This window comes from Onthophagus taurus, chromosome 7, assembly GCF_036711975.1.
Source record: "Onthophagus taurus isolate NC chromosome 7, IU_Otau_3.0, whole genome shotgun sequence".
Classification (NCBI taxonomy): Eukaryota; Metazoa; Arthropoda; class Insecta; order Coleoptera; family Scarabaeidae; genus Onthophagus; species Onthophagus taurus.
This window is the reverse complement of record NC_091972.1, coordinates 11459628-11472448: the sequence shown is the minus strand read 5'-3', so window position 1 is coordinate 11472448 and position 12821 is coordinate 11459628. Positions and strand designations below refer to the sequence as shown.

General features: G+C 30.2%; 1 protein-coding gene across 1 annotated transcript; it reads right to left on the bottom strand.

The window, feature by feature from the left end:
* Positions 1-1748: 1748 nt before the first annotated feature.
* On the bottom strand, positions 1749-5133 carry LOC111420899 (uncharacterized). Its single transcript, XM_071198213.1, has 24 exons — positions 4990-5133; positions 4922-4933; positions 4795-4866; positions 4713-4733; positions 4609-4653; positions 4519-4554; positions 4430-4453; positions 4326-4361; positions 4241-4261; positions 3093-3164; positions 2991-3035; positions 2904-2930; positions 2831-2851; positions 2745-2771; positions 2673-2696; positions 2556-2576; positions 2469-2498; positions 2394-2414; positions 2299-2334; positions 2205-2225; positions 2118-2153; positions 2035-2061; positions 1899-1978; positions 1749-1841 (listed from the first exon to the last, which is right to left on the bottom strand). The coding sequence occupies exons 1-23, from the start codon at positions 5046-5048 to the stop codon at positions 1909-1911; spliced, it is 804 nt and encodes a 267-aa protein (XP_071054314.1). The 5' UTR covers positions 5049-5133; the 3' UTR covers positions 1749-1841; positions 1899-1908.
* Between the last annotated feature and the right edge of the window lie 7688 nt (positions 5134-12821).

Sequence of the window (12821 nt, the reverse complement as noted above, 5' to 3'; positions counted from 1 at the left end):
GTAAACTTTACGACAAATTACAACAAATTAAGCGACAATTAATGCCATAATTTTTTTTATTCAAATCGCAAGATGTAGTGCCAACTTGATAGCGATCAGTTACAACGATGCAGTTCGTTGCTACAAAGAAATACAAAGCAAAATAAGAGAAAAAGGCGCAGAGTTTTTTTTTGAAAGTATATCTTTATGTAATATATAATAATAATAATAATGAACTTTATTACTAATATTAAAATTCAAATTCGAGGACTTTGGCAAATAAATAAAAGTGATAAGAAGTTAACTTAGGTTATTTTTCTTTGCTATTTAGTTATAGCTATAAAGTTCTTTTGTCTTCATCTTTTAGGTTGGTGGCTTTTCCACTAATTAGGTTACAAGGTTAAGCTGAACAGGGAGGAATTTCGAAAGCTTTGTTTGACGGTTTTAAGGGAGGTGGGGTGTCGTGTAGGAAGAGGGTAGCTAATATATTTATTAAAGGCGCCCGTAGTCGGCAGCCGCGTTGCTAACTTCTCCCTGATCTGTATTCACGCTACGGCAACCTCTGCCTTTACTCGGTGGCAGGACACCCCCCTAAATGCGTCCTGTCTAAGCTAAATGAAAATTCAATATCGCCCCTACTTCGCCGCGGCCTGCGACGTCAGCCAACCTTCAGTCGCCACGGCAACTCCTCAATTTCTCCCGAAAACGACTCGACAAAGACACCATAATACACATTATAAATAATCGAAGATTGAATTTATTTGGTGACATACACCTGAACTTACTTCTGATAGAACCAACTAAAACCAAACCGAGCAAACATTCATTACAGTTTCGTTTTAGTTAGTTTCGAAAACGCGGCAACTTCGACAACTGGAGTCGGTGCGGAGCTGCGGGGGAGGTTATTTCCGGTCGCTATCGATTAATTGCATTACCGATGGTTTTCGCGGTGAAGCCCGATATCCCGTAATTAAATATCACGGCTATATCCTACCGGTACACTTGGAATAGTTACCGCTGCCGGATTTCGAGCTCCCTCCCCAACCTCTCTCAAAATCTAAATGTTGGAACGGCGGTGGTAGCAATTCGATGATGTAATTAATAAATTCCAAATCGTTGTGGTCTTATCATTACCGGCGTGGAGGAATACAAACAAGAATAAACCCACATGTTCGAAAAAATGATTTTAATAAACTCATTAAATTATCGTTTAACATAAATTTAAAATCGAATACGCACACAAATTGTAAATTGGTAATATCGCGAGGGGCCTTTCAATTCATTACACGACCGTTTGTACACGTCGGATGGTAATTAATAGATTGTGCATCGCTGCAATAAAGGTTTTGTCGATCGAAAGTAGTAATTAAACTTAAAACGTTTTGCGCGAAATTGATAATTTATACGGTTGAATTGTGAGCACAATTTAAATTTAAATCGCTAAATGAAAAACGATTGAAGACACAAAATCGGATTGGATCTATTGGATTCTTTGTCATTTGAAAACATTTCACAACCGATTTCCTATTATTTCAGTCGAAATTTAGTGTTCGCTATTCGGGTGGATTTTCCGGAAAGATATAGGCCATTAACCGCGTCGACAAAACTAGCGATGCTTTGTCTGCGATTTTCACACAGCACAGAGAGAGCCGGTTGGATGCTGTGCTCTGCACGCATTACAACTCGCTTTGTGCGTAACGTATTGATTTCTGACGATTCAATGGTCAACCGAACACCAGAGATGGCGTTCGCTTCCAATTCCTACATTTTAAACATAAAATCAAAAAAATATTTTTGCAATTATCGTTTATTGTTTATACTTCTTCTAATTCACATTTACAAGAGCGAATAAATCTTCATTTCTACAAAAAAAATAATTAAAACAAACATAATTAAAATAATGAAAAATAAATGTTTACCTTTAATGGATTAAATAATGAGTAAATGTATATCACCGCTTGATTCATCTACTGATCGTTCATTTGATTCTTCGTTTTCTCTGTTAATGAGTAAAATTGTTTATTTTGTTGATATATTTTTGTTTTAACAACTTACAGTGATGTATCATCCGCATTTCTGAAACTGAAGAAAAATATTTTATAAAAAAATTTAATGAAAATGCATGGAAATTTGCTCACTTTGCATCTGATCTGGAGTCAACAAATAATTTCCTCCTAAAAATAAAATATATTGTATAATAAAACATACACAATAAAATTACTCACCGCGCTCTTTTTGCACCATGTCTAAAATTTGGGGTAGATAAAAAAATAGAGTTAAATAACTTTAAAATAAATAAATGTTAGTATTTTAACTTACTTCCCTCTCCTCCTTTTATTTTTAGATGATTTACCTCTAAAATAGAAATGAATAATGCGGAGATAAGAATAATTAAAGATTAAATAAAAATCTACCGCATTCTTTGGGCAACTTGGCTGAAAAAATAATTTCTTTTTTGCTTTTTTATTCTAACATATTTTAGAACTTACTCTTCATCAGAAATAGCAGATAATGGCGCACTGAAATAAATTAACCCCTTTTAATTCGCTATTTTAGTCTAAAACAATTTAACTTACGATCTCATACTGATTCCTCCACTGTTATCAAACGAATTTAATGAAATTTGTTAAATTAAATTTAATTTCATTCCTTAAAATAAAATAAATCAATCCTTTTTTTAAAATTATACTTACTCGAGTGTATCCTCCAAACTAAAACTAAAAAAAAGTGTTATTTAAAAAAGTATTTCAAAAGTGTTTACTAACTTAGCTAAGTAATCTTCTCCGATATTTCTAAAAAATCAATTTATTAACGATTTTTATTATTTGAGTCAATATCGACTTCGACTTACTCATATGGGGTGAAATATTCACTGAAATGAATTTTTTTAGTATGATTAAAAATTAAAATTATTAATCACTTACTCGAGGTATTCAGAATATGACCGCAAACTGATAAAAAAATCATGAAGATTTAAAAAATGTATAACTTAGAAATAGGAAGGTTTTTACCCGAGTTGATCAATATATTTATTTGCATAGTCGCTATAATCCAAGCTAAAACAAAATAGTTGTATGGGTAACAATTTCATTGAAAGAAAATAACTTAATTACTTCTTAAGTCCAAATTGCCCATTTTGACCAATATCCCTCATATGTGCATATTGTCCCATTGGTCCATAAGCACTAAAATAAGATTTTTTAATATTATATTTATGTGGATGAATGCGATAAGAAAAATTATGTTGCAATTCTAGTACCTCTTAGTAGCAACTTTAGCACTATTTTAAGGTAAACTAAAAAGTATTTTTTGCGCTTCACGAGTTGTAATGGTTATTTTGGTAATTTCATAGCAATATCATACGAAGGTCAGCATAGCCTTCAAAAGTTATGGGAAGAATTTTGTGTTTTTTTCTGAGGTAAAATCTTAGATTGTGAATCTGAAGAGGAAGGCAAAGCAGCTCTAAGAGATGAAGAAATCATAATCTAATCTAACAATCTTACTTTGAAAGATTTTAAAGTATAAATGAAAATGGTCAAAGATTCCAAACAATAGAAATGTAAGAACAAGACTCTTTGTTGTTGGCTAATATTCTTCACAAAAGATATACAAATCTCAAATTAGCAACGAAAGCTTCAGGGTATGATGCAAATCATCGATATTTGTCCAGAGAGAGTAATAGAAAAGAAATCAGCAGTTTTTGGCTTTCTTTACTTGACATAATGATATAAAATAAACCGGCAAAATATTTCTGATCTTTGGAATACCGATGCCGTAAACTTGTTTCAAATAACAATGCTACAACACAGATATTATATTTTGCTACAATCTTTGCGATTTGACAACATAGCAAATAGAGCACAACGCAAAGAGGTTGGAAAGTTGATACCAATTAGATCTTTAATCATTTTGTTCAAAATTACAAGGTATACTATGTGCCTAATGAATACCTAACAGTTGATAAGAAGTTGGAGGCATCACACGACGTGTGCCATTCCTTCAGTACATGTCCAATAAGCTTTCAAAGTAAGATTTATGGTCTATCTTGCCGACGCAAAAACCTAATATTGTCTAAACCGGAAATTATTTACAGAAAGTTTTGGGGGAAAATATTTTACATACAGTTCCATTTAAAATATATCTCTTGCAAAAATCAATCGAAACTTTTACAATTTCTCAATCACATTCTGATGATTTAAAATTTAAATCGTAATTAAAATAAATGATAATTAAGTAATAACCAGATATGTTCAAAACTTACCCATAATATGGATAAAGAGTTCTAGAAGATAAAGATCGAATATAATCAAAATCAATTAATGTCTAAGTAAAACAATTAAACTTACGGTTGACCAAAATTTTGATTTATAAGAGGCAATAATCTGTAAATAAATCAAACATCCAGTTTTATCAATTAATTTTTCTAAATTCCTCTTCATTTAATACCTACATTCTTTGTTGCGGGCTATCATCGCTGTAAAATTATTTATTGAATTAATTAATTAATAAACAAAAACTTATTAATAAAGCATATCTTACTTGGCATTTTCCACCACAATTGTTCCGGAAGGTAAACTTAAAATGATTAAAATTTTTATACATAATTTAAAACAAGATAGACCTCCTTACCTGCTATCACTCCTATCATCCTCGAATTCCTTTGAATTTGCGTCACTAAAATAAAGTAAAACATCTTTACCTTTGTCAGATGGAATTTAATTCAAATTACTTACTCAACAGATCTGTCACTTTCGCTTTGAATTAAAAAAGAAATTTAAAATTTTCTTATACCAAAACAATAAATGAATTACTCACTCAGCGTATCCAAACGGAGGTTTAACCCAAGGATCAGATTCATCACTTAGCCTCAGTCTTCGTCGAGTTTTTCTAAAGAAATTAAGGATTGGCTATAGAATCGCGTTTCTAAATTTAATTTACTTACGCCGCGTAATATCTAAAAACAAACTAAATTAAAAAAAATTATTATTTTGATTTGTGATTTATTCTCACCCATTTGAAAGTAGCAAGAATATCAGAGAAAACCTCGAAATAAAAACAAGAAAATCCATTAGTTGTTTTATTTGATCGAGGAAATGTAGAAAATCGTTTAGTAACCGAATTTAATGGTTCTGTTCGTCCCACGGATGGACGTTTATTGTCGACTTTAAAACCAGAACAAAGAGATCGTGGGATAAATTAATTAAAATAAGGCGTATAAAGGACAATAGATTTATCTTTACACCCATCGAAAATTTTCAAAATCTATTTTAAGTAATTATTGTAATTATAACAAAATCGTTGCCGATTTGATAAGTTAATTCAATAAATGTTTCAATAAATAATAATATATAACAATAACGTTCTTGGTAAATACATTATGATTTTATTAAAAAAATTTGATTATTTTTTCGGAAATAATTTATAAATAAAACAGGAAGAAATATGGGTATTAAGAAACTTTCAATTTTTTTAATGAATTTATTATGTTAATTAGACAAGGCACCAAATTTTTTATTTTTTGTTGATTAGATTCATTTTAGAACTGCTTCTATATAAAAATAGAATAAATAATTTGAAAACAATTGTTAATTTATTTAATTACCTATCGCCGTTTTAACGAGATTTTGTCGCTTAGAAAAATCTGTAAAATAAAAAAAATGTTTAATATTATTGAACCTAACCGATAAATATTATGTTACCGTAAATTGCCATCAACAGCATTTGGCATAGCGCTAAAAGATATGATTTGATAAAATATTGGATGTAAGAATTAATTAACAAAGAAATAAACTCACTCTGCCATAGGTTGACTAAAAACAGAAATGAATTAATTATAAATTGATTAACTGGAAATATAAACTCACTCAAAACTAACGAAAGGTGGTCGCATGGATATTGTACCACTAAAAAGTTTTTCGTCAATAAAAAATTATAATTTACGAAATTTTAATACTACAGTAAAACCCGTCATAAAAAGTCCGTTATATGAAAAATTATATTTTCCGTACAGTTTACTCTCTTAAGTTGCCTAAACCCAAATGTTAACACATGTTAAACACTAGACCTAAAACTAGAAACATTCTAATTCTAAGACTAGTGTTAGTTCTAATTTTAGCTCAATGAAAATATACAGCAATCTTCTTCTTCTTCTTCTTTCTCCACTCAGGCTTAAAACATGTTATTCGTCAATAATGTCTATATTCTGTGCACAAATTATCCCTCCATCTTTTCCTTGGTCGTCCTAGACTTCGTTTACCCAATTTATCCCTGTCCCTTTTCACTAGTCTATCTTGTCCCATTCTTTTTATGTGTGCACTCGATTCTTTCTTCCGTTTATGTGTCCTATTGTTGATATTTTCCACTCTACATAATTTTCTTATGTCTTCACTTCTTTCTCTACCGTATAGAGTTTTACCGGTAAGTCTGCAAAGTATCTTCATTTCTGCTGTTTAAAATATCCGTTTTATTTTAGACGTGTCAGGTCTAGTCTCAGCCGTACAGGTCTTAGGTGCTCTTATATTTTGTGTTAATCTATAGATGTTTGTTCCTCCATAAAGTGCCGTTTAAGCAATTGCGATTTTGCTGGCATTCCTGACTTGTTGGGTTGGGTTGGGTTAGGATGGGGTGGGATACTCTGTTGGGAACTCTGTTGTGATACCCTGTTGGGAACTCTTCAATATTACCGTAACTTAATAGTTCAACTCCAAAGTACTTGAATATCATGACATGCTCTATTATGTTCTGGTTCACTTCCAGCTTACATCGAAGTGGCTCTTTCGCTGTTGTCATGCATTTAGTTCTTAGAGCAGCAATGGACATGTTGAATTGTTTCGCTATGTTGTTAAATGCAAAAAAGACTGCGTCATCAGCATAACAGAGGATCACAAATTCTTGACCACCCATATTGTAGCCCCTATCCACCCTAACTTTTTTTATGATTTCATCCATCACAAGATTGAGTAGAAGTGGAGTCAATGAATCTCTTTGTGGAATGCCAGCATTTACAGGTATTTCCTTAGTGAGTTTTCCATTTATCCATTCTTGTATGTTGTTTTCCGAATAGATTCCGCGGTTGTATAGCAGATTTATAACATCCTTTAATCTAATCTTATCAAAGGCCTTTTGTAAATCAATGAAACATAAGAATGCGGGTTTATTATATTCTATTGATTTTTCTACGACTTGTCTTATCACGAATAGAGCATCTGTACAGGATCTTCTTGACCTAAAGCCTTGTGGTTCTTTGGCCAGTGTTGTAATGAAATTAATTTTGCTTGTGATAATCTTGGTTACTAGTTTGAGCATGGTGCTAAGTAGATTTAAGCCTCTGTAGTTGTTTGGTTCTTTCTTATCTCCTTTTTTGAACATTAGAATCATTGGTATTTTTTGCTCAGTTAAGAATTTGCGTATCAACGATGTTATTTCCGTTACTAAACTGTCTTCTCCATATTTTAGTAGCTCATTTTAGACCTTGTCTTAACCTGGTGATTTTCGGTTTTTAAGTTTTCTTAGCGTTTCTCTCACATTTTCTAGTGATATTGTAATGTCGTTGGCTTTAAACATTTCTGTTAGATACTTTACCCAAGTATTTTCCTCTATTTTATTCGTGTCTACCAGTTCATTTAACTCTTTTCTCAGTTGTCTGACCAGTCTCCACATTTGCTTCTGTAGGCCGTAAAAATCTGATTAGAGCCTTTTGGAGAAAGCTTCCCAATATTTGGTTTTATTTTTCTGGTTCCTAGTTCGGGTTCCTTTATATATTTAAATATACTCATTTATTAAACAGATAATATTAATTATAATAGTATAACATAAAAATATTTTGTTTATTCTAACTAGGTCCATTATATCAAGGTTTTACTGTAATAATATCAATAGATTAAAAATATTTAAACTTACGTGGATTCGTCATAATATGGACACCAAATAAGGCAAAATACTTTGGGTCTAAAATTCATTAATAAAATCTGGTATAAATTTCATTTAAACACAATTTTTTTTTATACTTACGCTTGACAACCACTAAAATAAAAAAAAATTGCTATTAGATTATCAAATATATTTTTTTTAATTTAATTTTCCTTACATGTTTAAGAGGACTAATATTAATAGAAAATTAATTAGAATATGCATGAGTATCATTTTAAAATCCATGTGTACTCAACTTTTTCCTAATCACCTCGCCACAATCGTTAATTTACACAAAGAAAAACAATGAGGTTATAAAACATTTATCGTCATTTATTGAAAATTAAAAATATCAAGCAATAATTTTTAGATAACACATTTCCCTGGATAATTTCTTCTAAATCGACATTAGAAAGAGATCACTAAAAATAAAAAATTAACAAATGAATTAATGATTTATGGATTACGAATGCACAGAGATTACAGGTCCTTCCGATGACTTAGTATTGTATTGCGGTTGCTATTCATTACCAGGAATTATTACCGAGGATTTAATTAGTCGATTATAATCAAAAGGTTTTACAAACTAATCCTCTTGCCAACAACAACATGCTTACGTCGCTTGTTTACCATCCGAGATGATCGTTAAATAAATAGATTCTCAACAACAAACATTAAACCAAAGTTTATTTTAAAATATCTCTTCAAGAAGTTGTTTAAAGTGCGTGAAAGGAAATGAAAAAATGTTTGCCCTTTACGAAAACTTTAATGAATTAAAATTTTTGAATTAATTTATTATTATTTATGAAATGATTTAATTAATTAATTGATTTCGGTGTACGTCAAAGAGTTTTATTTTCAATTAATCAACCTCTCATTATTTCATATAGTATCGATCGTAACCGTCTGTTATAACTGCATAACGTGATGGTAGTATAATTATTAACAAATGATGTGTATTAAAGCCAAATAATCGCTGTAACTACGTGTTTTTGCTATTACAATTTTAGAGTTATGCATGTTTCATTATTTACTAATATGGTTTAATAAAATATGCGTTATTGTACTTAATATTATATTCTGTCCATTTTTATCAGTTTTTTTGTTCTTCCTTTTGTTATTTCATTAATATTTTATAATGTAAAATAATTTTGCTCCGATATACCAGATTTTAATACGACTTGGTACTTTATGAGATTTAAAAAGATGTAAGTAATAACATATGCAATTATATAATTTACGACTTTAGAGAAAATAAGATGCACATGTTAAGAGATACCTCAAGATCTTTCATACAGCGCATTAATGCTTGTTGAAGAGAAAATGGGTGGCATTTTGAATAAATTCTAAGTATTAATTAAATTAATACCTACTTGTTGAGCAACGTTTAGTAATTGTTTATAGTTTGTTGCTGCGTTTCATTCAAATAATTTAGTAATTAAAAAAGGGATTTATTGTTCTGCCATTTAATTGTATTTGTTGTATTTTTATCACGTTTTGATTATTTATTAATTAAAGTTTTTTTTAAATTGTATTTTAATAGGAGTATAATATTACTGATTTACAAATCACAAACAAAAAAAAGAAAAAACAAAAAAAGTGACAAAAAAAGACAATATATTTACATTCTGTCAGTTTTTTAAGTACAATAATGACAATTTATTACACATTTTTCTTTAAATTCTAAATATCAGGAAAACTATTAAAGTTAGACATATGACATACTTATCATTAATTAAAGGGATCTTGATGAGCAATTCAACTAGCACACAACATACAGGGTGTTCTATTTAAAAAACTTAAGAAAAATCCATTTGAAAAACATCAAAAGTTACTGAGCTTTTTAAACATCCTGTATATTGTATCTAATATCTTTGAATACTATCATCTACCTTTGTTAGTTTTCTTTGCATACTTGCTTTGACTATTCTCTGACGTAGTTTCAAGGCAAACTCGAAAAAAATGTCGTTTTTACATCGTTTTTAAAAAGATCCTGTACTGGGCATATTTTGAAAGAACAATTGAATATCTCAGGAACTATGAACGCTGTGAAATAGTAACATATACGGCTGTATAAATAAATTTAGTTGTATTCATAATATGATAAAATATACAGGGTGTTCCATTTAAATAAATTTATGTACTCTTCGTTACGCTTAAATGGAACATAAATAAAACTTAAATGAAAATAATTTGACGTAATAGTAAGTCATGAATCAAACAACTTTTGTATAAAATATTTTTTTTTTTTTTTGAAACGGTTTAGTAAGTATCGACCGCCGGGATACTAATAACTCACCCTGTATATATAAATATCCGAAGACTAAGAAAATATATGTACATTTTTTTTGTTGATATTATCTTTTTTCTATATTATCAACATAGGTTCAACACTTGTGACTATGAGTGGATTTGTGTAGAACTGAAAAGACCGTGAAAATCAAAGAGATGAAAGAGCTCTATATGGGGTTCTATACGGTGTGCTCGTATTCAGTATAAATTAATTAATGTTCCTGCTGCGATTGAACAGATATGTGTTTTGCAATGAGATGCACGTAGCTTTGAGTATTGTGTAGAGGGCCGCCCATGGATAATTTTTGGAATTTTGTTGACATATTTGAAATGGTTGATAGATAGGTAATATTCATGTCGATAATCCATGTCAATGAATAGTTTTTTTTAAATATATTATAACTAAGATTATATCATTGAAACAGTCATTGAAACAAAATGGGTATAATTATACCCTTGCCTAATACAGTAAAGCCTTGATAATCAGAACCCCAGTAATCCGAACGCCCAAAAAAAAACAAAATAAAATTAATTAACTTTTTATTCCTTGAGAAATAAATCTTTATACATATTATTTATAATAATTAATAAATTTTTGTTTGGTGGAATAAGAAAAACAATAACTTTTGTTCAATAATTAAGACATCTGTTGACGACTGTCTTAATCACACAATTAATAGTTGAACTACTCGCCAAATAGAAGCGCAACTATTACACAAATTTTTGCAATTTCAGTCACACTTCTCACTATTCTGAGAATTTAATTTGATGTTTTTGTTGTAAAAATCATGATTGATCTATATCCAGAAAACGGAAACATACCACATTAACAATGGAAACAAAAAGTAACATTTCAAATAGACTGGAAAAGGGTGAATCTGGAACAAGTCCAGACAGAAATTTATATTTTAAATTATTTATGAATCTGAGAGTTATACCTATCTGTTTTAGATTTATATTTCTGTGCTACTTTTTAATAATAACAGTTGTATGAAATTAAGTTCGGAAGTTAGAAGAGTGAGCAGCGAAAAAGACACAATAAAACCTTTTTCTCTCCCCTATTGTTGCACCTTGCTCGTTCCGATCCTTGCTTTTGACAAGAAGATGTGTTCGCAATTTCGTCGTTTCGTCTCTCGACAAACGTGTACGTCCTCTAATTGGAGATGCTTTATTGAACGTGCCACAATGATGACGACATTACTACGATTTCCACAATTTTATCAAACCCACTCGTCCTTTCCGTGCGTACTAAAACGTACCCTCAAAGGAAGTTGGAGTTAATTAGATGATCAATCATGATTGTTAATCCAATCAAAAATATGTGTTAGATGTAAATTATGTTATCTTAGGATAAGTCAATATAGAAATTATGATGTGACAATACTAGTTTAATGTATGTAAGTACATATATGTGATCATATAAAGTGATTTTAATAAGATATTACATGACGCCTTCCAGGTCATAAACTTATGAATGATGAAATTAAAACCTATGTTTGTTTATCACTTTACCAACCCTAGGGATGGGTATTTAAAACAAAAACTTAGCAAAGAGAGCTTGGAGAGCCTATAGTAAAAGATTATATGATAAACAATATACTTCCACTCAAAAGTCTATTAGTACTGGATAACGCTTTTGGTCGTATAGGTCAAAGGTTGAGAGAAGTAATTCATTCGTCCTCTACTATTCAATTTTAAAATCATCATTTTTTAATATTCAAACCTTCAAATTTCATTTTTTATTGTGATTATCGCATTCATTACAATTTTGTGCTAACCACAGTAAGAGTACAGTATAATACAAGAGTCGAAGCCCTTTGATGTGGCTCATGTGGTTTTGATGAACATTTACAGCTAGTTGTATGTTGAACTTGTTACGGAAAAGTTAAACAAAATGATTTCCGAATTAAACATCAAATAAAGTCTACATAAAAGACATATTATGGAAAAAATAAAACGATTTTCAGACTGCAGTGTTCGAACACAAATATGTTTGTATTTTTGGCGGCCATCCATATCATCCTTACAAAATGGCGAAACCAAGCTGCGCAAGAAAATGCGCATATACTCCCGTCAACTAACAATAAGACTTTGATTCTATAGAAATTCTCTATTTTTGCAATCATATCTTTGACACATACTTCGGCATCCCCTCTACACCATAGATATTATTATTTATATCTTTCTGAATATCCTGTATTGAGTTAAGAGCGTTACAGCATAATCATGATTATAAATTGAAATATAAATGTATTAACAATGTTATAAATTAAACAATATGCATTATTAAATTCCCCGCATTATTTAAATCGGATTATGCAAATATAGCTGTTACAATACAAGACTCCCTTCGAAAATCAGGATATTTGTTGTCCTCTATAAATCGATTAATAAAGTAGCGGGTTTTAAATTACAGAAATCTTTAACTAACAAGCAATTTTTTGTATTAATATAGGGATTGTTAACCCCCCTATATATTACTTTCACAAGCAAATATTATAAAATTACAGGATTTATTGATTTATATCAGAACCCTCTATACACCAATTTCATAAGTAACAATCTAGTATTACACAAATCTGTAAGATATTTAAAATTAAATTTAAAAAATAGTACTTGTAGCCTTTCATATAATACCAGTT

Coding starts and splice junctions, on each gene's coding strand:
- LOC111420899 (XM_071198213.1), bottom strand. CDS start 5,048: ATGGATTTTCTTGTTTTTATTTCGAGGTTTTCTCTGATATTCTTGCTA. Junction 4,454..4,518: donor ATTGTGGTGGAAAATGCCAA/GTAAGATATGCT, acceptor ATAATTTTACAG/CGATGATAGCCCGCAACAAA. Junction 4,362..4,429: donor GATAGCCCGCAACAAAGAAT/GTAGGTATTAAA, acceptor ATTTATTTACAG/ATTATTGCCTCTTATAAATC.